Source organism: Sceloporus occidentalis, unplaced genomic scaffold (assembly GCF_023333645.1).
Source record: "Sceloporus occidentalis isolate IW3139 unplaced genomic scaffold, rSceOcc1.0.p SCAF_247, whole genome shotgun sequence".
Taxonomy (NCBI): Eukaryota; Metazoa; Chordata; class Lepidosauria; order Squamata; family Phrynosomatidae; genus Sceloporus; species Sceloporus occidentalis.
Window position 1 is genome coordinate 498,767 of NW_028317227.1, and position 27,479 is coordinate 526,245.

Here is a 27,479-nt window from a genome sequence, read left to right on the forward strand (position 1 = left end):
ATGAACAAGCTCTCTCTGGCTAGAACTCTTAACGAGTTCAAGAATGGCTTCTCTTACTTTTCTGTTTAAGAAAAGACTTCTGAGAAGACCCACGCTAGCCCTGATACAGTGCTTAATGCCAGTTTAGGCTAGTCAATGACCCTCCAGGCCATAATGACACTTTAAAGAGGGGGGAAAAAAATTACATTTTTTCTCATTGATCAAAGGAGGCAAGTAGGAAAGTTCAGTGGCTCTGCCCACTCCAAAGACAGAGCCACTTAAACTGCAGAGCCGGCTGAGCGTGGTTGGGATGATGTATGTAGGAAATCCCGATTTGACATTCCTGTTGTTTCATCAGAAGGCAGTTTGCTTTGGAACTTCTTCATCTGTTCTGGGCTGGCCAAGTTCTTGAGTAGACAATTCTCTTTTTCAAGCTGAGAATTCTTCTCTACCAGTTCCTTAATCTGTTCTTTGAGGACCTCTACCTCTTCACGTACAGCATACATAAGATGGTTTTTAACCAGATCCTGCAAAAGACATAGGACATACATCAGAAGAAAGCCAGACTTTCAGTCATCTTCACAATTCAACCAATTACTTTAAGAAGGAATACTGAGTACCAAACATTAATACAATTGTAAAACATGAACAGTTTACTGTTCACTTTCGCTTTCTAAAAACAAGAAAACCTCTGGACATCTCGCAGTGCAATTTATTTTGTTTACCAGCCATTCACTGTCTTGAACAATAACATCACATCAAATGCATTCATGTCTTTGCTACAGGTGCACTGTGTAATATATTCTAATCAAGAATATATTCCATCAAGAATGACAAGCACCTCCGATACATCACAGTACTCTTCATCATGTATATTCTTAGTTTTTTTCAGTTAAATGTGTTTTCAAAAACAAATGACGTACATGCAGAAGATGCTGACATTGTATAAAAAAATTATTCCAAAAATTAAAATCTCATAATGTTTAAATTAATTTCTAATGAAACTGTTTCCACTCTGTAACACTGACCTGCCTGAGCAATCAGACACTTGTACATTAACCCATTCACTGGAATTTGTCTCCAGTGGGTTGATCTTTTGGAATTACCACTTGCCAATAATTTGCACAGTATACTTACTAAAACTTTAATGCATGTGGAAATATGTATTAAGCTTTTAATGCAAGTACAGGGGTTGGCTACAAACCACGCTATTGTTTGATACAAAGCAAATTTTCATCTGATGGAATGGGGTTCCCTCATCCTTAGCATGGCACTCTGCAGTTTATACTGCAGTCCCTTTTCATCCAATGAGGTCTCAGCGTTTCGACGGGGAAATCTGCTCAGCAACAACAGGCCAGCCACAGGATACATCCATAAGGAAAGGGGAGGGACCAAGACCCCAGTCTGCACACATGCTATGCAGTCTATGGGTTGTTTGTGCACTGCCTGTATTCTTATACAAAGACCTTGCCACGTTCCTATGGATTTAGTTCATTTAATACCGTTTTCAAGACCTGGTTGTTTTTTCTCATTTTCCTTGCAATATTCATGGAAACAATTTTATTTAATATTTATAAATTATAGCGCTCATTAATCCAGAAACATTAGCCTTTGATTTTACTAAGTGCATATTAACAGCAATTATTTTCTGCATGTTGCAGAAAAAGCAGATATGTTATTATCTACCAAGGTAGAGGCCTCTGAGGTCCAGGAAGCTTATGTGACTTTAGATCTTTTTCTGTGTTGGCCCAATAAAAGGTATCAACATTGACTAAGGACTCTCGGATCTCTAGGGCTAATACGACAATAATCATTATACTAGATCTACCAAGTTGAAGCAGGTTATCTATATGGGTGTAAGTGGCGATACTCACCATGGCTTGCTCAATTTTGTTATCTATCGCAACCACACTGGCACCCGATGCACTGCAAAAAGAGAACAAGTTTTCGTTAAAATCAACAATAATTTCACTAGGTTATAAAAAACATTACCATTGTTTTTGAGTCTCATTTATTATTTGTATTACTTAATACAGTAACTGTCTTTGAAATGCAACCTGGGTATGACTGTTGCATGTATAGTGCCCTGAGGGGAAGGGAGGGGAGGTTATACTGTCTTAGCAGCACAGACAAAGCAACAGTCGCCTACAATTCTCTAACAAACAAGGAGGAGGAAACAGACCAGGCTGTTCCAGCACAAACCAGGATTATCCTGCTCAAACCGACCAGGAAACATCACCCTGAACAAGCACTGAAGCCGTGCTATATCACCCAAATGGATTTCAACAAATACAATGTATATAGCATAACTTTGTTATTTCAATAACCATTTCAACTTTAAACACAGACATATCAAAGATCCATAAAATGATACTTGTATATAGTGACACAATAAACAAAAAAACATTGCACATGCCTACAGTATATAAAATGCACATATATATCTATATATATATATATATATATATATAGGTAAAGATTAAAATTAATAAAAATGTAAGGCTTCATTTATCACAGAGATTTGCAAGTGTCTTAAATTGGTTATTCTGCTGTTATATGTTACACAAAACCTAGTATGTCAAGGAATGGATTTGGTCCACAATGAGCTGACTATGCAGGTGTAACTGCTGTCCTAGAAATAATCAATTCTTTTAAACAGATGCAACGTCTTTACTTACATATTTTTTTATGGCACATAAACTCAACACTTTGCGAACTATGCTTGCGTATACATCGTAAAGAATAAATTAAAAGTAATAAAAAATAAAATATTCTAAAATATGTACCTGTTATCCAGCTTAACAGACACGACGTCTGCTCCCAGAAGGGAAGAGAAAAATGAAATAGAAAAATTGTGCAGCTCATACACAGCTACCTCCATTGGAACTTTGTACATCTCTGTGCTCATGTTTGCTGGAGAGTTTTGGGTTTTTTTAATTCCACGGAAAAAAATATCCTTTTAGGTGATATAAATCCTACAGTGGATGCTTCGGTGTTTGTGTGGAACTGCTTTGCTTTGCTAAGGTTCGTGCAGCTGCTGATGCAACTCGCTACAGACTGACTGCTATTTCTGAGCTCCACCTCTTTAAATAGTTTCTGCTGACATCATATGGTGTCACCCCTGATATGCAAAATCAGTTGACATCGCGATCGCCCCCCCTCCCTAAACCTCAAAGCCAACAAACAACCTCAGTTGCTGCGCCACTCTCTACGTTTGGAACATGCAATTGCAAAATATGAATCAGGGTTGTTATGGAAAGTTTTGGGTGTTTTGCATGCTTGTTTTTCCATTAGCTTTTTAGATAGATCTGAATCTGATTTCAGCCAGTGCATTATTCCATGCTTGCTATGAAATATTTTTTGCCTGTTATATTCCACCAAAGCATCCCCAGTGACCCCATGTATGTCCCTCCTCACCTGTATTACTTGAAAAGTGTAATACTAGGCAGTGAAAACCTCAGTGTTCGTGTAGGGGATTTTTTTGAGGCTCCAAGAATAATGTAGATACATTGGAGTATTTCTTTTAGTAAATCAATCAATTTGTGTATTCTGCCTTTCTGTGTTAAAATACAAATTATGCCCCAAATTCTGGGTCTGTACGTGTTACTTCATTGATGTTATTGATTAATTTGTTTACATAGCTACATCACCAAAAAGGACATTTACAAAACACAGGTGCTGTTTATACTACAAATTTAGGCATACCTGAAGAAAAGGTGGAGGCAGCGCTGCTTGAATGCTGCAGTACTGAGAACTGCTATCATTTTGAACACTGCACACATGCTATAAAGGTGTGCATGGTGAGAAGCATGCAAAAGATAGCTGCACTTATGAAATGTTTATTCATTTGCATTGTAACCACCAGGCCTGCTTTAATTGTCGTCTGAAAATAAGACACAAAAACTTTGTGTAGTGTCCTTTGGGGCATTATTATCATTATTATTATTATTATTATTATAGATTCCTAGATCTTTGCCATCTGTACTCACAATAATTTTATGGTTTATGGCGCCTTCTGCTGGCAGGTCACCGCTATTATAGCTACGCTTAACACCATGTCATGTTTACACTGGGTTGAAAGAACACAGTGTCCTCTTGTGATATGGTATAGCCAAAACATTATCAGACTCAAAGAGTTTGTAATTTTCCAAACAAACAATACATTTTGTTTTCACGCGTATCTTTAGTTACTTTAAAGGAGTGTCCCCTTCTAATATGAACTCAGCATTATCTAGTCTAAGATTTAAATAAACTATTTATCTTTCTTTTATTATTATTTTAAAATTTTCCATTAAGGATTCATTACTAGCATGTTGAAGGCTTTACGTGTCGAATATATAACCAAATCCCTGACACTGGTGTAAAATGTTGTGTTTCTACTGAGCTGAAAAAGTACCGTATTTGCTCGATTATAAGACGAGGTTTTTTTCAGAGCAAATGCTCTGAAAAATACCCCTCGTATTATAATCGGGGTCATCTTATAATCAGACCTCAAATAGGTCTGACTATGAGACGACTAAGATCCAGATCCCCCGCAGCTGCAGGGGACCTGGATCCTCCTGTCTCCCCCCGCCACACTTACCGGTACTTCTGAGTCCCTGGTGTGTAGCTGGGGCAACTTCCGCTGCAGCCAGAAGGAGGTGTGGCTAGCAGCTGGGGTTGTCTGCGTCCATCGCGCAGACCTTCCCCGGCTGTCAGAGATCAGAGTTCCCCGCACCGGGGATCTCTGACAGTCGGGGAAGGTCTGCGCGATGGACGCAGACAACCCCCGCTGCTAGCCACGCCTCCTTCCGGCTGCAGCGTAAGTGCGTGGGATCTACACGCTGCCCCGGCTACATGACAGGGAAGTCAGAAGCACCGGTAAGTTTGGGGGCGGCGGGGGAGTGTTAAATGGGGGGCATAAGGCATTTCTGGAGGCAGAGTGCTCTGTGAAATGCCTTTTAACTCCCTTAATGCCACACTGCCTCCAGAAATGCCTTTTTAACCCTCTATACGCCACTCTGCCTCCTGAATGCCTTAAACCTCCCTATATGCCACTCTTCCCCATAATATGCCTTTTAACCCTCTAAATGCCAGAGTGGCATTTAGGGGTATAAGGCATTTCTGAAGACAGAGTGGCACATAGGGGGTCAAAAGGCATATCATGGGGCACAGTGGCATTTAGAGGGTTAAAAGGCATATCATGGGGCACAGTGGCATATAGGGGGTATAAGGCATTTCTGGGGCAGATGTGCATAACTGGGGGGCAGGTTGGAAAATAGAAGGAAATAAAACCAAAATATTTTTCTCAATCCTAGCTTTTATTAAAAAAATAGTTTACATTAATTAACATTTACTGGTAAAACTTTTTTCCTATAGGGTCATCTTATATTCAGGCTTTTTCTTTTTTTCCTAAATTAATATTCAGATTTGGGGGGTCGTCTTATAATCGCGCAAATACGGTATTCTTCTCTGAAAGGGTGGTGGACAACTAGAATAACTTTCAAGTAGAGTGGTAGAGTTTAATACATTGAAAGCATTTAAGAAACCATGGGAAAGATGTCCTCCTCAACATGCTTATCATATGCGGTTGTCAAAAATTGTCTAGTATCCTCTGCAGTTCTTGTAGTGTTTTATGTTGGGTTCATATTAAAGTATTTAAAGTCTTCCCGATTAAAGTGCAAAGTGTCCATACTTAATAACTGAGAGCTTTCTTGGCAAACCTCACTGGAACACTGAAAGAGGGATCATCAGCAGGGTTAACATAATTTATATACAAGAACTAGATTTTCTTTTCTGTCCAAACCAGATCCACTGTGTGCAGGACCCCACCAGATCCATCTAGTGCAGGACTCTACCAGATCCTCAAAAAAAGGGACCACTGTTAGATCTGATAACTGCTTTTTACCCATAAATATAATAGTAGAAACAGTAGTATTAGTTTTTACTTATATTCTAAAATATCTAATTACAAGTGAAGATTTAAATTCTAGTATGCAACCTTATCTAGAGTGAAACGAGGGAAAGTTCTCTAAATTGAGTCACTGTTTTAGCTCCAGAAGCTTGAACAATAGCACCTGCATTATAAAACACCAGGCTAGACATTGTGCAACCGTTTGAGAAGTATATATTTTTCAAAAGTAATTATAATTGGAAATCGACCACAAACTGTGAAGAATTAGACATGTGTTGAGGTGCCTTCTATATCTTTATCGGACACCAGCTGGTAAAGATTGGCAATGCACTATTTTACAATGTACATACAGTATGTGTGTATGAATTACATATAGCAACAACGGAACTCTTCCTTTTGGAACACAATCTTCAAAAAAGCGTATTTCTACATTATAAATAAAAACAAATATTTTGATTTGCATTCTGCTTAATTGTTGACTTTTCAACAATACACATTATGAATGATGACTGGCTGAAACTATTGGCTATCTCTGATTTGAAGAATCTCTTGTCATTTGTATACTGGAAATATGTCTAAAAAATTCTCTTCTGGACAAAATTAGCATGTGCTTAAAAAGGTTTTCTTTTTGGCCTTTATCTGGATTCGTTAGTCTCAAGTAAGTGAACTCATTAGATTTATGTTTTTTTCAAACCTACTATGAAACTGATACAGGCTATTTTCTGGGATTAAGCTATTGTGTGGACATATTCAGGACTTTACAAGAACTTCCTTAGACGTAAACAAATAGAGGTCATCAGACTGTTAGTGGAGGACAAAAACATTTTCTGCCCTGTGTGAAGATGTTATAAATAGTAAGCACAGAATGCAAACAGCAGCAGCAGGAAGGGAAACTCGATTTACCACTGCCGGTGGATTCCAGGAATTTCCTTACATCTACCCGACTGCTCCATTTAATGAGTACATGCACACATAGTGAGGGGCTATTTCATGTCATGAAAAACTGAGGGTGCAGCAAAACATCCATAAAGAAACTGTTAACCTATCATAAACTAACACCCCATTCAAATGTACCAGAAGCAAGAAGATGAAGATACAATCAAAGTCCCCCAAGTAACATCCATGGAGAGTTTCAAATGCGCTTGGTTTTTTCATTTTACGGTAGTATTGGCACATCATTATCAATGTGTTACATTGAATGATTTTAGAATGTGAGAGACTCACCTACTTTGCTGGATTTTACACTTTTACAGTTAGCATAAGAAACGCTATTCCTTGTACTGATAAAAAGCCTCAGTTGGAGTTACTGGTAGTTGGAGTTGATAGTGAGTAAGTTAGTGTTTAGGGGCTAGAAATGGCACAGGCAGGCTGATTTTGGTGGCAGAGAGGGCACAGGCAGATTGGGAGCAGAAGTGGCACAGGCAGATTGGGGGGCAGAGGTGGCACAGGCAGGCTGATTAAGAGGCAGAGGTAGCATAGGCAGGCTGCTAAAGGTGCAAAGTTGACACAGGCAGGTTGTTTCAGAGGCAGCAGTGGCACAAGCAGGCTGCTTCAGGGCAGACTTGGAACTGGCTGGCTGTTTCAAGGGCAGCAATGGCACAGTTAGGCTGCTAAAGGGGCTGCGTTAGCACAGGCAGGCTGCTAAAGGAGCAGTGGTGGCACTGGCAGGCTGTTTTAGGGGCAGAGACATACCACGTCAATGTCTGGCTTAGTATATAGTAATAGGGGTTATGCTTCACTACTGTCAACATCTGGCTCAGTGTATAGCAGTGGGAATTATGCTGTACCATATCTGTTCAGTAAATGTTATTTATTTAAATTAATAATTGAATTAATTTATTTTTCCAGATTTAGATTTTTTCCAGTTGATATACAGTTAAAAATTTGTGAAATAAATATTCTTGCCAACATTAATTTTTTATGTCTGTGTGTGTGTGTGTGGGGGGGGGGTGTGCCACATACAGGATCCGCCCCGGGTGCCCAATACTCTAGGTACGCCCCTGACAGAATAAACTCAATTGAGCCTCATTCCTTGACAGTGAAATATAATGGCTCCCTTTCATAAAGAATATGACTTCGTGCCAAAATAAAACCCGATTGCATATGTCCAGTTTAACCTATATGAACATACATTTAATTATGAAATTACATCATATCTCAGAGTTGAGACTCAATGGGCTTGGTGGCGTCTCTGATACATTAGTGGTTACAGTTGGTAAAGTACATGCAGTATAGTTACACAAATGAAAGGGATCAAGTCGCAAGTAGTGATTTTTTTATTACACTTACGTTTTCTATACTAATTAATTGGTTACATACTGCTCACCTTCTAGACTGGAATATTAGACTCCCTTACCAGTATTGATCCACACATTTTCCTGAAATCTTTGGAAATTTTGGCAAAAAAAGTCAAACTGCTGTTTGGAATTAAGTACATTCATTATTAGATCTTTCTCTATTCAAAATGTAGTCCATTCCTCCCTCTGACCTATTTTAAAAGCATTAATGTATTTGGAAGATTGCATCATATTTCTTTTTGCCTTCTCTCCAGGTTAAAACATGTTAGTATAGTGATGCCCTGATAAATGATGTTATATGTTTGCCATTATTCAGTACCAAAGTTGGAAGTTGCTGATTTCTGACAGGTATATTAGAAACAAAGACTGCTTACATAGTGATTGGCAATAATAACAGTGCATTGTGCTTTCTGCTTATAACTATTAAAAAGCCATTAATCGTAAATCTACGTATTACATTTTTTTATTTTTTTTATTTTATTATCTAGATTTTTTTTGCTTTTTTCCAGGTAATCCATAATAAACCTTACACGGTAACTAGAATTTAGATATAGTGTAGAAAAAGTTTTGATAAGTTTTGTGTTTCAGTTACATACCTGTCGTGAATTAGTCTAGACATGGACATATCAAGCTTTGCTAGAAGGTGTCTGTGTTGATTTAGAGGGAGACAAAAACCTATTATCTCTTATTATGTAAGTCGCCGTGGAAAATTAGTGTTTGTGCTCAAACACGAGATTAAAACCCTTTGAAGGTCAAAAGGCTGAGTAATTCTTTGCAAAGCAACATGTTGCAAACTTGATTGACAGAAGGATTACACCAACATACCTTCCAAAGTATGGAGTATACTGATGTTGTTCATGCATACAACAACAGGGTTAGAGATGGTAAGGCCTGGAAAAAATGGAAAAACAGGTTTTTTCCAAAGCTGTTTTTTTCTTAAAAAAGCCCAGTTGGGTAGAGTAGAGTAGAGTAGACTTTGAGATACTTTTTAACTCTTTTAAATCAATCTGCAGCTCTATGAGAGCACTTTCGCATTTAGGAAAAATATTTTTATATACCTTTATATATCTTTAAAAGTAAATATATGTTATTTATTAACCCTTCTCTGCCTTCATTGAACACACATCCATCTTAAGGAATTGGATCCAGAAAAGGAAGAGCACAGCTACCCTAAAGGTCTCATTTACATGTGAAACATATGAGCAGTAGACTGCTCAACAAAGAGTGAATTGCCATTGCCCACATTTAATTGTAATTTTTTGTTGTTGTTGACTATATTAAACTACCTTATTTGCTCGATTATAAGACAAGGTTTAATAACCATCGTCTTATATTCGAGGTCATCTTCTACAAGACTAAGACCCAGATCCCCCGCAGTGCTGTCTAGGGATAAGTCTAGGGAAGCACTGGTAAGTTGGGGGAGGGTAAGAGTGGCATATGGGGGTATAAAGGCTTTCTGGAGGCAGAGTGGCATATAGGGGTTAAAATGAATATCAGGTAGGCAGAGTGGCATATATGGGGTTAAAAGCTATATCAGGGAGGTAGAGTGGCATATAGGGGGTCAAAATGAATATCAGGCAGGCAGAGTGGTATATAGGGGTGAATAAGTCATATCTGGGAGGCAGAGTGGAATATAGGGGGTATAAGGCATTTCTGGGGGCAGATGTGCATAAGTGGGGGCAGGTTGGCAAATAAGAGGAAATAAAAAATAATTTTTTCTCAATCATAGATTTTATTAAATATGAAAAAGTAGTTTACATGTGAATTAATATTTACTAGTAAAACTTTTTCGTTATAGGGTAGTCTTATGTTTAGGCTTTTTCTTTTTTATTCTAAATTAATATTCACATTTTTGGGGGGTCATCTTATAATCGAGCAAATACGGTATATTGTGTTTTCTATTTTTAATATTTTATATATACATATATATGTTTTATGCTTGGAATTTTTAAGGTGTCACCTTTTTCATTTTTAATACTTGGGTGTATGATGCGCATATCCTAAATTGATTTAATATACTTTTTTATATTTCTGGTTGAGACAACTGGAGGGAAGGGGCAGCTGGTGTGGTGAAAGGTGCAGTGCACACAACACTGTTCAAATGTAATAATATATTTATGCCATGGTATTAAGCTACACCACATGGACAAAAGTATTACGACATAAATACATGGGCTTTCCACAAGATTTTAGAGTGTTTCTGTGGGAATTTTTGCCCATTCATCCAGTAGAGCGTTTGATTGTGAATGAGAAGGCCTGGCTATCAATTTCCATTTCAGTTCATCCCAGTTCCAGTTTGTTTGATGTGGTTGAGGTCAGTCAGGTTTTTCCACACCAAACCTATCCAACCATGTTTTTATGGACCTTGCTTTGTGCACTGGGTCATGGCCATGCTGGAACAGGAAAGGGCCTTCCTCAAACTGTTGCCACAAAGTTGGAAGCACAGCAATGTCTAACATGTCTTGGTATGTCCCCTTCAGCATACCGAGAAATTTGGGACAATGCTATGCTTCCAACTTTTGTGGTAACAATTTAGGGAAGGCATTTGAACCTTTATCTAAATGATTCCGATTAATGTTCTCCCCCATCACAGTGTAATGTTTATCCATAGTCTGAGTCTGGCCAGTAAATTGTATTTTCTTTTCTTCCTCTCAGTAAAATAGTGAGACCAACATCCTCATGTATAGCAAATATTTACTGAATAAGTTGTACTTTTATTTCAAGCATAATATGTTTATATACACTATATTTCATGTTCCCAGTGTTACAAAATTAGTTTTAATTTTTAAAAAGCCACTCCATTCTGCACTTTTTTATGTTTTCAAAAATTTCCACATTTTCTCTGGAAAAAAACAGGGGAAAAATGATTTTTTCCCCATGGTTTCTATATGTCTGGATCTCTAACCTGGGTCCCAAAGGACAGCTGCTGTGGACTCCTAAGGGATAAGTGTACCACAGTTGTTCTAACAGCCTTAATTGTTTCGAAAATGTGCATAGAAACCATAAAATAATTATAAATTAAATTGTGCATAACAAATGCAACATTCTAATTTTAAATGCATACATCAATAGCTATCAGTAAGTCACAGTAACATAGGCAGTCTTGGGAAATGCTCCCTAACCACACCTAGTGCCTAGAAAAGTGCCCACTGGAAATGTTTGAAGAAGTACACCAATGTGAAGTCTTCTGCAATTCACTTCCCCTAATTATTTGTGAATCTGGAAACAAAGTACTTTAAGTTTCTATTACTTTTGCCTTATATAGTCTAATGAAAGTTAAAAAATAAATAAATTCTGGTTTAGGGCAAAAAGTTGCCTAAATGAAAAATTGCTGTGTTTAGCAAGGCACACAGTGGTAAAGTTAGCAAGCAACTTGAAGTCCAACTCAAATCAGTCAATGAATTGTTCTCTCTTTTCCTACATGATAAAAATAAGTGTTGAAATATTTGTATAATTGTCCTGACATTTTCATTCTTCATGTTTTTGCCCAGTTATATACACTTACATAATCAACATTCATTATTAGAGGAAACAGGAAGTTGTGTTAACGCCACAGCTCCGTAGTCTGTAAATTTTACTCTCCAACCAAGTCATCTACTGTATTTATATACATTATACGCAGCTGCACACACAAGTGACTCAATGTAAAACCATTTTATTCGCAGGTGTTAAAAATAAGACAACAAATGATAAAAATTAATGTAATTTATTCTCACGTCACCTTTAGCAGATATAAAGTTACTTCATTACAGACAAATCTGTCCTAAAAAACTAATATCACTAACTCTTTGATTACCAGGGGACAATACACTAAGCAGATGTAGTTATTAAGAATTTGCTTTTGATCCAAATGAGTAACACCAGCAAAATGAGGTTATTTATGTAGGAAGACAAGATTAGAGTACTGTGAACAAAAAAAAAACAGAGGGACAGCAAAATAGGGACACCGAAAATGAGTATTGTGTCTAGGGAGAGAATTGATGGAATTAACCACAGAAGCAAAAAAAATTTAAACTACTTTATATGAAAGCAGGGCATGCAAAAGAAAAATAATATGGATAGTATGTATAAAGTGAATGAACAAAAGAAAAGAAAGAAAATATTTAAAAAATAAGAGTCAGAGAGAAAGAGAGGCAGCTGGCAAGCTCCCATCTCCAGCTGTCGGCCGATCTGCTTCCTTTGATAAAGCCCTTGGCAGAACTCCCAGTTCTTAATGTCTGGCATCCCAGTTACGCCCCAGACAAGAACAACCCTTGTCCAAAGCACTCCCCTCCTCCCCATGGGCCTTTGTACAGTGTGAAGACAACGCAAATAAACAGAGGCACAGAGATACAGAATCATACAGGTCCGGTTTAAAAAATCGCAGTAGAAAGTCCCATTTGTTTGCTATCTCATGGCTGGCTATGAAGAAGAGATGTTTTGGAATTGGCTAAACAATAAGACTTTTGTGAGAATGTGAGGGGTGTGTATATAGGTAGGGCTCAATATCTATTATGTAAATAGGAAATGGGGTGATTTAGGGTTGACCTATTAAAATTGCATTGTCAGCAAGTTAATTTATACCAGATTGGACATTCTAGTACAAGTAGGTCAATGTCGCTAATGAATTTGATTTATTATGTACTTGTATATACCTGTAAATTTTTTCAAAAGCATTTTTATAAAAAAAAAAAATCACTGTTTTTTTTTAAATAAAATGCAAAATGTGCTTTCTGTTATAGAGTTATAGTTTTAGAGTCAATATTAAAATTGCAGGTGTCAGCAAGTCAATGTCCATCTAAATAATAAAGGATAGTGTCATAATATATTTTACTTATACAGTGCAAACAGTTGCTCAAGAACTTGACATTGTGAATCGTATAATAGCACATCTAAATATATTCACATACATATACAGAACACATACAGATTGTGAGAAGAGCACTGTTTCCTGGAGCTTACAATCTATAGAAGAAACAGGTTCTTAAAGTGAAAGCAAAGTCAAATGTATCATCAAAACATTGTTATATCCACATTCTAGCTCCTTTTTTACTTATTTTTTTGTATTCAATGTATTATGTTCTTGTATAACACATTTCAAATTGCATACTTTTTTTTTAAATGTTTGTAGTTGTTATCTTCTCACCCCTCTCTATAAAGGCTGCCTTTTGTTTATATAGATAGTTGTGTTATGGGAAGGCTGGGCAAGTTGCCAGGACGGCATTGCCATAAGCTCTAAACAGTTGACAGCTGATTGCAGTGATAGATGGCTCTTTTCCTTGAAAATAGCTAAGTGACCTCAAACTTTTGAACGGTAGTTATATATACATTACATATATGCATTGTACTATGCACTGTACGGTAAGATTTTTGGTGCCCTGTTTACCACCGGAGAGACCCAATTTTCAGACACTGTCCCATTTTTGTGGGCAGTGGGGATCATGGTGGTGGTTCTCTGATCTCCCCTGACTGTCCCAAGGAGTTATAAAATAAATTGCATCACTCCCGTGACACCTTGCAATGCTCTGTAGGCGTATGCGTGTAAAGATATAATCAATGAAATATTTTTATACAGACAATATATGAACGAATAAAATTTAAATGTTTAATTAATACTATTCACGAGAGAAACGTCTGCATTATTAGCCATTCCTAATAAATCAACAGGCTCTCTGTATGTGTGCTTTTCTGATAGCATTGGATAATTTCATAATGCAGCCAAAACATTGTATGGCTACAACAGCACAATAGTGCAGATCTGGGCACGTTGATGACTGTTTTGAATTAGGTTATATAAACTGGGTCTTTCTAACTGTTTCAGAGTTACTATGAGAAGATGGCCTGTCAGTCAGAGAACCAGAAAGGGACATTCTACAATGTGATGAGTGTAATGGCTTCCAGTTGCAGGTGAATAGTTATATAATGCTTGATACAATTCATGGGTGTCTGCCAAGACACTCTGCTATGGGTGATAAAGACCTCAGCAACTGCTGGGGTTTGCAGAGAGTGATTTACTGATAATAACTCTGAGTGTTTATTACTGTAGATTGGTGACTGCTAGAGGTCAAAATGGCTGTGTGACCTTGAAATAAAGGAAATGTCACTAGTAGCAGGAAATGAAAGCACAAAAATAAATTCATATTAATGAATGTCTCATTCTATCTTATCTTTGTGCACTGTGTGGTTCTTTTGCTTCCCATACAATTCTCACCCAGGACTGGCTTTTTACTACAGTACAAAAGGGGTAGCATACCATGCCAAACCATTCCACAATGGCTGTGTGTGCCCTTGTGTCCCAGCTGGTGCTGAGTTTTTGTCCACCCCATACCCTATCAGTGGTAAGGAAACAACACTGCTATATCATGAGTACTAAGGAGCACCTGGACAATTGTATGGTTGCTGTATTGGAAGGAATTAACCAGAATCAGTATGAGGACAACACTGCAGAAAGGTAGAACCCTACGTCTCCAAGGGCATAATGGTGAAGCTAATATGAACATTAAATAGGAGGGGTAAATCACATTCATATCACAGTAGTTAAATCAAGTCTGTTCCCAGCACTCAAAATGAGTATAATTTTATAAGAAAAGGGAAAAATATGATACATACAATACAACTGTATGTGCCAATGAAGCTAATTTTTTTATTACCGTATTCGCTCGATTATAAGACGACCCCCCAAATCTGAATATTAATTTAGGAAAAAAGAAAAAGCCTGAATATAAGACGACCCTATAGGAAAAAAGTTTTACCAGTAAATGTTAATTCATGTAAACTATTTTTTTTAATAAAAGCTATGATTGAGAAAAATATTTTGGTTTTATTTCCTTCTATTTTCCAACCTGCCCCCCGCCCCCAGTTATGCACATCTGCCCCAGAAATGCCTTATACCCCCTATATGCCACTGTGCCCCATGATATGCCTTTTAACCCTATATGCCACTGTGCCCCATGATATGCCTTTTGACCCCCTATGTGCCACTCTGCCTCTAGAAATGCCTTATACCCCTATATGCCACTCTGGAATTAAGGGGGTTAAAAGGCATATTATGGGGCAGAGTGGCATATAGGGAGGTATAAGGCATTTCAGGAGGCAGAGTGGCGTATAGAGCGTTAAAAAGGCATTTCTGGAGGCAGAGTGGCATTAAGGGGGTTAAAAGGCATTTCATAGAACACTCTGCCTCCAGAAATGCCTTATGCCCCCCATTTAACACTCCCTCCCCCTCCCTTATCCAAACTTACCGGTGCTTCTGAGTCCCGTGTGTAGCCGGGGCAGCGTGTAGATGTCTACGCGATTCGCGTAGACAACTTACGCTGCAGCCGGAAGGAGGTGTGGCTAGCAGCGGGGGTTGCCTGCGTCCATCGTGCAGACCTTCCCCGACTGTCAGAGAGAATTCGTAGACATCTACACGCTGCCCCGGCTACACACGGGACTCAGAAGCACCGTTAAGTGGGGCGGGGTGGGTGGGAGACAGGAGGATCAAGGTCCCCTGCACCTGTGGGGGATCTGGATCTTAGTCGTCTCATAGTCAGACCTATTTGAGGTCTGATTATAAGACGACCCCGATTATAAGACGAGGGGTATTTTTCTTATAAACGTCTTATAATCGAGCAAATACGATACATTCCATTTAAATGTCATGTTTTATGTAAAATAAAATACGCTTATGCCAATATAGGCACACAAGGTATGTGACTTTTTGATTCTTTAATACAATATTACATGTGCTCACTCATCTGCATATACATGCTGCTTCAGACACAGCTTAGAATAAGTGTGGACTTGATCGTTCCACCTACACCTGTTTTGATCTTTTTAACTATTCTGGTTACTGCTAATAATACTGAGAACGGCATATAGCCACTTATTCTGTGTGGTTATGGTGAGCCAAAAAAGGATAAAAGACTGCCAGTATAGATACTACAGCAAGTAAAAGAAAATAAACTTATGCTAATATGGACAAGTCCAGGTTTCTATGAGGAGAAGTATCTACATCATGGGAAATTAAAGTGTATTAATTTAAGGAGTCTCAGGGTCAGCTCATTTAGCAAGTTCCCAGGTGTGGAATTACTCCCACACCACATTATACCTACTGGTTTCTCATACACTGTCCATCATTACAGGTATCCAAATTGAGACGTTTTGTTGGAGGGCTAGGACAGTTCCAGGGAGGGACCATGGCCTCCTTTACCCAGCGACAATGTGGCAATAAGTTTCAAGATGTTGCAATGTGGCGATATGGGAGCTGCAATAGAGGTTTGTGCTTTAACATCACAGTTTGTTGGGCCAGCCCAAGATCCCAGCTACATTTAACAGAAAGGCAAAACGGCCCCATCAAATATGGAATTCCTAAGCATTTGCTGGGAACTGTGTTCTGCGTATATCACTGTATCCTGCTGTATTTTTGCATATATTTCTATTTTGTGTCAGCTAAAAGTCAACTGAGGACCCCCTTATAATATTCTGGCAAGGATTGTGTCCCTCAATGGCATGTTAACCTTTGAAGTGCAGCAGGGGGCATAGACTCAGCAAATTAGGTCTATTTATAATCTGCCGTGGCATTTGAAGAGATGCCTGGTTTATTTATTACTATATATTTCATGCATTATATCTTACTGTCACCGAGTTGCTAAAAAGAAATGTTACAATTTCCAGTGGGAAGTTTTGCATCTGCTTGTCATCTAGAGATGTCTCTCTGTCCTTAAATGAATTAATTCAGAGTGTGTCTGTATTCTAATAACTTTAATTATTTTTAGAGTGGGATGTGGGACAAGGCCTCCTCTGCTCGACTTTCTTCCTTTCAAGTATGTACTTAGCTTTCAACCAAAAACTTGAGTTGGAGAAATGTTAGTCATATTATGGTCATTTTATTAATCATACAATACCAATATATAAAGGTACCCATTACATATAATAATGTTAGGGACAGTTCATTTAGTGTAATAAAGTGTAAGATACAGAATTTTGATCTGCATCTTGTAAGCATACAACTCTTCAACGGTGCTTACAAACTTTACATCTATGGAAAGAAGTTGAAAACAATGCCACAATCACATATGTAAAGTAAATTTAAAACATTAGCAGGCTCTATTTTGGTTGCAGCAATGTTGCTATGAAATATATGGATGTATCATTAATTTATTCTTTTTTAAAGGATAGTGTTCCCTTTACTAGATAAGTAAAATTCAAACTGGAAAAACAACTTTGAAACATAACTCCAATGACAATTTCAAATTATAAAACCCTACATGGTTTGTTTTGCATAGTTAATAAAAAAAATAAGCTTATTTCCCCCTCTTGTCAATCCTCAGGCTTGAAGCAATTACAATATTTTCTATTTTTTTTGTATTTTATCAATTACACATTAATTGTCAAAACAACATAGTTCATATATAATTAGATTCCAAACACCCCTTGTTATGCTGTTGAATTGTTATGACACATACTGTTGGTATAATTATCTTGAGTACATTCTCAGGCATGTGGGAGATGGAATCTGACACCCACTCTCCCCATATTAAAGTCTTGTTTACAGATATACCCACTTCAAAAGGAATTCCCTTGACTATTGAAAGAAATGTCTACTGAGTTTCTCTTTTACATGAACAAAATGTACTAAGTTTAACAAAGCTTATTTTTAAAGTTGCCGACCCAAGGAGAAATACATTTTCCCGATAAATACATAAAGTGGTAAATTCTTATTTGAAGAAGGTGCGCTTATACACGATAAAAGGGAAAAAAATTAAAGCTCCGTTTTTCCCTAAATACATTACTGAGCAAAACACGATCAGACTGGGCTCATGACTGATTCAATGAGCTGTCTACATTTTAATGGTACTAAATGTGGTTAAATGTGTGGTTTGTAATGTGTTAAATGAGTGGCTTGCAATTCAACTACATGTTTAAAAGAATTTTGCGGTTGTAGAATCGAGACCACGATCACTGAAAAAACCTGAAAGCAATAAGAAGCAACTTAACTTTAGTGATTCAATGAGAAAACTATTGGAAGTTAAATGAATAAATGTGAAATATACATTATAGAATTTTAATCCACCATATAAAGCTGAAACAGTCTTGAGAATGTAATAATAGTTATGTATTATATGGAAAATGTAACCCTTTTGATGCCATATTAAAGATATTAAATATATACAAGCATTGAGGTATGTATGGCCTATGACTAATTGATCGCAGCCACACATTATGTGACATATAAGTATGTGGCCCTAATAGCCACCAGCCACCAGATGGCAAGTCCAGGCCTAATAGAAATAGATCAGTATTAAGTGTTGTGGCAGAAACCCATGTTCTTTTCCTGTGGAAGTGAGAGTTCACCATTTACGGGGTGAAATGCTACTGTAAAGCATAGAGGCAACATCATACTGTTGTGTTTAGTGTCCATTGCTACATTTGGCCTTATTAATGGTGAATCCAAACAGGCGTGCCTGTTTGCAAAAATTGAAGGTTGTTTCTCTCTTGAGATCACAAAGGTCTGAGTCAAATAGGGTATATTTCATTACATACCAAAGGTATATTTCCATATAATTAGAAATAAAATCTAAACAATTATCATTGTCATTGCTGACTATCACAACTTATACAGTGAAATATTCTACTGACTTCAAACCACCAGAATCAATTGTAACATTCATGATGGATGCCTAATACCGTAAAATTCCACTAATTTGTCCTCATCCTATTCCTCAAGAACTACTGGTTTCCCATATAACTACAGCTCTTTATACATTATTAATGTATATTAGGCAACTTGGTTTGTAGAAGAGTTATCAAACTCCTGGCCTTGAGCACCAGGAACAAAACAGAATTCTGCATAAACTTTCTTACGAAAATGTGATTTACCGGTAATACATTTTCACATTACAGAATGAGCTGAATGTGCCCAAGCTGGAATATCCAAAACTTGGGGAATGTCTCACAGCCTTGGTTTATTGAACCCGACACAGAAAGGCATTTGGTGTAAAACACACACATATTATTTTTTTTTGTACCCTGCCATTGCCTCACCTAGACCAGGCGCATGGCAAGATCTGACCCTGGCACCAGACTTGCCTGCAAGATATGGAAAGTCTTTGCAAGTATCTGTATGCTAATGAGGACCAAAATCCTTAATGAAAGGAGTTTGAGGGAACTTTTACTATGGCCATCTTCGTGACCTTGCTCCCCAAGAAATATTAGCAGTGTAGCATGAAGTGTACAGCCGCATTCTCCATGTACGATTCCACATCATTTTCACTAAACTAGAACCAATAGACAACCCTAGAAGCCGTCTAGCATTACTTGACTAATATTGAAAGCAAATCAGTTTATGGATGGACATTTTATTCACTAATATGAAATCAGACTGATAATGTCTTTGAGGATGCAGGTTACTAACATCTATTAACTATTTTGTTAATGGATTGGGTAACTCTGGCATCTCTTGAGCAGTTTTGTAACGTAGTAATATAACTTCATTGGAAATAAACCATCTGTGGTGACTTTAACAGTGTGAGGCAAATGTAACTATGTGTCCTGTGTTAGTGTTTTGCACTTATTAGGGTTATGAGCTATAATGCTCAGGTTTTGTAATTATACCTACAGAGGGTGTGGAGATGCCTGGAAAACAAGATTTATGAGGCGTTGAAAACTGATACATGGTATGTAATGTTCTGTAACATGATGCTAGAATCAGACACAACACATCACAAAGCATACCTAGTTTTAATTGCCCTGCTTAGAATGTCTGCCTAACTGCACCGCTGGATTCACTGATATCATATACAGAGCCATACCGTTAACACCCCCTCCCACATGAACTTGTTTGCTAACATAGAAGAGAGCTTCACAGAGGCACCCTCCACAAACTCAGAGTCATAAGCAGCTGTCTAAGCCACCTATATGGTACAGCTGGCCCTGATATATGGTTTAATGTGCATGAGTGTGTTGCAGTGCATATAGTGGGCAGCGGCAAGATTTAAGATGTAGTATAATTAATCAATGAACATATTACTCTATGTTACGCAACAGTAACCAAACCAGCCCTTTCCTAAAGGGATCTGTCTTTTTAGTTTGTAGAGCAGTAAAAAGCTGACATCACAACTATCCAGAGGAAACTGCTTATATTACATGTTAGCCCTGTATGAGTATGAGTCCTATTCCCCACTGTATAGCCTTGAATATCTCTTGTGATCATCCTGAATCTCTGTTCATCCTTGAGAGCAACCTGCTTCACAAGTCTCATCTGCAATAAACCTTTAATACTAGATTAATTTTAATACACTTCTTAGAATACAAATATCCAAGGGGTATGATAAAACAGACTCTAAGGCAAACCCATACATTAGGTAAGGAGGGCTCTGCTCGCAAGCTTACACTCTAGAGGGAATGAGGTGAAGAGAAACAAATGGTATACTATATCTTAAAAGACCCAAACAAGGTCAGAAGTACCAAGACTTGAAGGTGGCATCCCAGAATAAGATGCTAAACCTAAGCAATAAAATGGTGGTTACACTCCTAACATGTGCACCAGGAGTACAGTTGTGTCCTATTCACATGTATATATATATGTTTCACACTGTTACTATATAATGTACAGTTGCTTCATTTTACTACTGAAGAAATCTGATTTTTAATAAACTAAAAAATGTTTGTAGTACAAGACACTCTGCGTTCAGTATAGGTAGCAGATAGGTATATCATTTTTGCAGAACAAATCACATCAATGCAGAGTCGTGGCTTCATGGCATGACAAGAAGCAGGTGTCAACTTCTCAGATGATGATTCTGAATATTATACTGGCTAAACGGCATACTCTAAATAGCGTTCTGCAAATTCCGTTTGAATATATTTTTTTCTTTAGGCAAATACCTAGAAATGCCCCCTCCCATTCTAATACCCATGCACGCTATGTTTTAACATCTTTTTTGTTCAGGTGAGTGTGTGAAAGTGTGTGCACCAATGTGTTGTTATTGTATGTTTTAACTGTATTACTTTGACTATAAAGGTGTTATGGTAAGCATTCCTGCGTATGTTAATAGATATTTCTGTCTGTTGTATGAGAAATACCAATAACCAAAGTTATGGTGGGTAAAGGTGATGGAAAACTCTTCTACTTAAAATTAAGGGGGTAGTAGAAGCATTATTAAACACTCATCTACAGACACCAGACAAGCCAGGAGGCTTGTTTTTTCCCTCAGAAATCTCATGGTGCTGCCACAACCACAAGGAATTCTGGGTAGGCGCATGCAAATAACATCAACAAACAAAAGTAGTTACGTCTGCCTGAAACCATACAGACACTTTTTATTTGCAGACACGCAAACATTGTCATGTGTCTGCACTCTCTATATGCTTTATGAATCCCAGAAATAATAACTCACCATCAAAAATGTGATTGGAGTTTCAGCTGTATTGGTCCCATAGGTGGTTGGTTAAACTATGCATGAACTGGTTCTCTTGCAACAGGTAATAACATTCACTGTCACACATATAATACCCTTCAAAATTCTATATGTTAAGATAAACACAAATTATATAAATTAAACTGAGGGTTTAAATTCCCTGACTCCTTTGTGGATTTTCATGACCAACTCCAATAAGCCTCACCTGCAAGAAGGGCTGAGTAGAACAACATATTGTAGAGGTAAAGCAGTGAGATGACAGCATGTTAACTCTGAATTATCAAGTAACACCCAAGCTCTTCTTGCAGATGCTCACAGGATGTGAATGTTCCTGGGTTCACCAGCTCATTTACATTGTGAAGGATTGTGCCAAGCCACCAAACGCTCCATAAAATGAAGATGTGCTTCATGGCTTTAAGACACTGAACTCTGGGATATGACATCATATCACAGAGCTAGCAGTGAGGACAGCAGCCGTGCAGGGGTGCCTGCCTTGGGACAGGCCTAGGGCAGCTCCCAAGGTGAATACAAGTGCAGCTGGCAACCAGCATATTTTAGCCCCTTGTTGTATGGTGTTAGAGTGGCTGTGTATGTATGTATGTATGTATGTTGTAAGACTGTATGTACATGTATTTGTAAGGTGTTAGAGTGGATGTGTGGATGTACTTATGTATGTATGGACACGTGTTTGGGTGGCTTGGTGTGTATATATATGTAAGGTGTTAAAAAGCGAGCACATGTGTATGTATGTGTAAATGTAAAGCTGCCCCTGACTATCATCATACCACATCATAATTTATTCACAGCTCCCACCACAACCATTATCCCCCAACCACCAAAAGTTCCATCCCCTACCATTGTCACCCCATAGTGCATGATAATTATCTCTCTCCCCCTAACTTCTAATTATCTTCTCACCTACTCAGCATTATTTCCCCATGATCTTAAAACCCTTCCCAAGGGACCCAATGTCATTCCAAAAAGGCATGTCACTGGGCATAATGTGAGGGAACCCAGTCCCCTGGATACTGTATAATTTTTCACCTGTTTCTAGAGTTTTTAAATCGCTGGATTTGGACACTTCCAAAAACAGTGTCATAGGGCAGCTCAATTTTGAGCAAGTATCATCAGGCCCATATAAACCTGTTGTTTCGGAGACCAATATGCTACCTGGTAAATGCTACAATTTTATGACCATATTGAACTGAAAGTAAAGGGTGTTTTTAGTAAAAGCCTTTTAGCAGATCCATTGGAGAAGAAAGAGAGAGTTTCTCTACCCAAAGCCTGACACCTGACCAGATATGGTTGTTTCCGGTGAGTAATTACATAGTATATTTTAATTAATTATGGCATAGAGGAAGAAGAGGAAGAAGACCCTGTGAAGGAGAAGATCCAATACAGCTCCGGAGGTCCGAGAGTGGCTGGGGGTGTTGCCCTAGGTCACATATATTACATCAACCCATGTAAATACGACACTACACTGACATCAGTGCAGCATCCAGGAGTGAACCTAACACACACACATACTAACATGTAAACTCACTCCAACACACACACACACACTATAACACCATACACTCACATACACTCTTACACCACACACTGAAACTCACCAAATCAAAGTAACACCATACACTTACAACACACACATATAGACAAACACTATATACTAACATACCTTACACTAACACACACATATACTAACACCATGACACCATACACTCATGCTATTTTAAAACCATACACTTATACCCTCATTCTAACACATACACTAATACAAACAGTCTAAAACCAAATGCATGGTGGGCTGATATCTGACGGCATCTCCAACATACCTTTATTGCCCATTGTGCAGCAAACCCTGCTGTGTGCAGCTTCTAGCTGGATACACACAGCCGCATGCTGGAAGTGCATAGCGTGCAGATATGTGTTATTATTAACACATTAAAAATGCACATGACTAATAGATCTGTTTATTTTAATGAAACTTTTGTTTAGCTAGAGAGATGTGTATATTTTTTATTCTGGCAATAGTGCCAATTACTAACCACAACATGCAAAGTGCTGCCCTGGTGTGTAAAAACCACAGAAAGGAATTGGTTACACAGACCACATACCACAGGGTAGCATTTTACATGTGTTGATCAGTAACATGTTAAATGTACTGTATATGTCCTACAGAAAATGGCTGATGTATTCACCCTAGCCTTGAGAGACATCAGGCATCTGGCTAACATTGCCCCATACTCACTGTATAGAATGTCAGTATTGATGTACACAGTGTTGGAGCAATATTTGCTTAGTATTAATTTTATGTTACAGTCAAATCTTAATGTCATTTTGTCCTCTTTCTATAACTGGTAGGTATAATGTGTCATATAAAGTAAGGAAACAATTAATAACAAAATTAATTATGGATTAGTTACGCAGGTTTTCCAACAAAAGCCTCATAAATGTTTGTTGTGTAAAATATTTATTAAATTAACATTAAATAGCTTAACAATTGCACTGAACTGAAATACAAAGCACAGGTTATAGGTACTTTAATAAGTTCATTTAATACCATCAATATGGACCTGTCATTCTCAAATGTTTGGATGACAGCCCCCTGAAATGAACATACTACCAACATGTATATGGAGAATGTTGTAAAGTAATGGTATATCAATGTTCCTCTAGTGACGTCTGTCACAAAGAAGTTGTGTGGGTATTTGTACACAAAGCATGCTGTCACACGACATAAGGGATTGTGGGTGTGTGCAATATGCTATTAACTCTATATTGTCTATGGTGGAATAGAAATAAACTGGACCATGGGTCTACCAACACCTTCAATATCATGTTTTTTATAAAACTTTGTTTTATTATGCCATCACAAAAATGGCTAGGTTTTGGCAAAAAAAGGTTTGACAAATTGTGGATTGTATTTTAGTTATTTACTTACAGGTAAGGACATAGTGGTAAGGGTTGGGAAAAACTTCAAAGGTCTACTCCTGCCATATTATCATGTAAAATGCATATTTTGATATTGTCTCCAATGTATTTTATTGCATGCAAATCAATACATGCATTCTTTAGCTACTGGAGTGAAATGAGACTTTGTACTTATGATTGGCTTTCACTACTCCTATTAATTTCAAGTGAGCTCTAACAGATATCCATGGGAGTGCTGCAGTGTACTCTAGTACTCTAGTATGTCTCCTGCTTAGAAAGTCCTGGTTTCAGTAGAGGTAGTCTCTTCTTTTAAATTCTTGCAGTAAATTGTATGCAGTGGAAGTGGTAGAATGTTACATCACCCTGTGGTAAAAGTAGAAAGAAGACTTCAAAAAAGGAAAATGGGTAAGTGAGTGAGGGTGGGAGTAAGAAGGTGAGAGGGTAGTGTGAGTAAATATATGTTATGTGTATGTTGGTTATTGGGGGATAAGGGGCTGATGGGGCCACCTGGCTTTACCTGCTCACTGGACCAGAATACACCAGCTCTCCCTTGGCTACCATATTCATTAAAATGCATTAAAGCTGGAGTGCCCCTTTAAGTTGGTAAGATACTACAATATTTTTGTATTTAAATTACCTCCATCCATTCACACCAATAGTCATTCACACCCCCACAAACCCTCCCAATAGCCATAATAATAAGAAGACCTCTCAGCATATACGGGATGTATTTTTATATACGGGATGTGATTTGCATGGCATTTCTTAGTTTAAATGCATATTGCAGATTCTCAGTATCATGTCAACAGAGCGTAGAAAGATACAAGGCTGCATAGACCTTCTATGGTATTTCCAAGTATGGCCCCTACCTGCTGTTTGACAGTTATTACATTGGAAGGGTAATCATTTACCTTTGTGGAATTATGTTATCTGTTATTGGAGGTATGTTTATGTCATAAAATATTAAATGAGCTAGAAACCATGGACTTTAAAATCTATATTTATATAACTGTATTGCAGTGTAAAGCACTTAGCTGTCATAATATAGTTTTACAACAAGATGTATTGAAGTGATAAGTTAGAAATAACCACACTACTTTGTTACATTATGACCTCATATCAAACTGTGTAAAATGTCATTAACCTTCAAAACAAGCTTGAATACAATATAATATATGTATTAGAGACCTTTCACTGCATATAGAAAGTTTATCAAGCTTATCATTGCTTACTGTTGACCTGTTACCCCGAAGCAACTTTATATTATTCAAAGCTCTTTATCATTGTGTACGCAGTAGCCTGCTACTGCAACCTATTTGCTCTTCATAAAATAATTAATTAAAAAGAGCTTGTACCTTTTTTACCAAAATGTTTCTTTACTAGTCCAGCCGCATCTGCAATTTGGTGTAAGTTTGCCCCCAAGGCAATCATATCGAGACAACTCCGCTGTCTTGGTAATACATGGACTTCAATTAAAATTTTAAAAATCTCATTAGATTGTACTTGTTATGTTTCCTATTTGCAGTATCTTTTTGTAAAACCAGTAGTCATCCAATGTGGAGCTGGCTTGTTATTAATAATGGCTAGTACAGTGCAACCAGTACAGTCCACATTATGTGTACTAAAAATCTAATAACTAATATGATTTTGATAGAATATTTGAAGCAGTTGACAATTATTAATATTACTGGAGCTCTAGGGACAAGAGCAGTAAATGCTGTGACCATACTTAGAATGCCATGAATAACAGTGAAGACTAGGCGATGAATTGCACAACTGTTTAGTGATTCAATGGTATATATTGTAGTTAAATTCGGTGAACATGAAGGACATACATACTGATTTAATACCGGGACCATCCATTCTGGACTGATTTCAGCAACCAAGTATTTAAGTATCTCACCGCTCCAAGATATGCAGCAATTTATCCTTATCAAAGTGATGATCTGACATATAGCTAGAAATTTGTGTTGTCCATAAGAAGACTTTGCCTGCATTAAGAACAAGTAACATGCAGTATGTTGGGGGAACCCTCAGCAGGAACTGGAAACCACCTGCTAAAGGGTACATCATGGTAATGTTCCTTTTTTGGCCCTTATGACATCACTGTTGCTGTATACATTTCTCTGTTGCTATTTTATTTGTGATGTTTCATAACTTGTAATATATACATTATGAAACAAATAAATAGAAAAGTATTACCAGATAAGACAAAACAGTATCAGATCAGGGGGTACTGGTCTATTAGATGTACAAATGCTTTTTTGATCCTCATACATACACAATTTACTAGAGTTAATAAATTCCATAAAATAGAATATAGCATAGAAATATTTAAAAAATTGTTATTGAGTTTTATTCCAAATGGTATATACCTGCTTTCTAGTTTAACACCGTTATATTGTGGTAAAAAAGCCACACACGTCTTGGCAACGCATTGAACAGTTACCAAAACCACCATGCTTTTCAAGAGCATTCTCCAAATCCATTACGTATATTTTAAGAAGATATCCTCTACCTTTTACACCACTTTTCATTGATAGGGTACACTAGAAGTCTGTCTACGCCGTTTAAAGAGAAATCAGAACGTTAGAACAGTTTTCTGTTTCCACATAGCCTATTCTATCATACATATTTTGTTTCTGACCCACCTGTGGAAGAACAAGAGGATGGACAGCATTGTCTGGTCAATGTTGCTGTTGCAAATGCCTTCATTCAAAAGGTAACAGGGATCCTTCACCACTGGCTCCAGCGAGTCCTGCCTCATGATGGTGTTCAGCTTATCTGCATTAAGGTTCTCAAAGACCAACTTTTCCCTCAACTGACGAAAGTTGCTTACAGTTGGGCTTCCTGGGTTGCTGTTGTCTCCATTCCCTTCTTCCATCTCACTTTTGTTGGCCAGGTCAAGACAGCAGCTGCAACAGTCTAGGCCAATAGGTGAGCGGCATTCGTCTTCCTCTGAAATGCTCATGTTGATCTCTTAGATCCTTAAAAATC

General features: G+C 37.7%; 1 protein-coding gene across 1 annotated transcript; it reads right to left on the minus strand.

Moving 5' to 3' along the window:
* Positions 1-257: 257 nt before the first annotated feature.
* LOC149276097 (TSC22 domain family protein 3-like) lies at positions 258-27,453 on the minus strand. Its single transcript, XM_089503907.1, has 3 exons — positions 27,134-27,453; positions 1,854-1,905; positions 258-506 (listed from the first exon to the last, which is right to left on the minus strand). The coding sequence occupies exons 1-3, from the start codon at positions 27,451-27,453 to the stop codon at positions 258-260; spliced, it is 621 nt and encodes a 206-aa protein (XP_089360033.1).
* Positions 27,454-27,479: the final 26 nt, after the last annotated feature.

What these genes read in the sequence shown, in the direction of transcription:
- LOC149276097 (XM_089503907.1), bottom strand. Translation starts at nt 27,453, where the DNA reads ATGAGCATTTCAGAGGAAGACGAATGCCGCTCACCTATTGGCCTAGAC. An exon ending in ATCCTCTTGTTCTTCCACAG is followed by an intron (nt 1,906 to 27,133) that starts GTGGGTCAGAAA and finishes CTCTTTTTGCAG; the next exon opens with TGCATCGGGTGCCAGTGTGG. An exon ending in ACAAAATTGAGCAAGCCATG is followed by an intron (nt 507 to 1,853) that starts GTGAGTATCGCC and finishes TGTCTTTTGCAG; the next exon opens with GATCTGGTTAAAAACCATCT.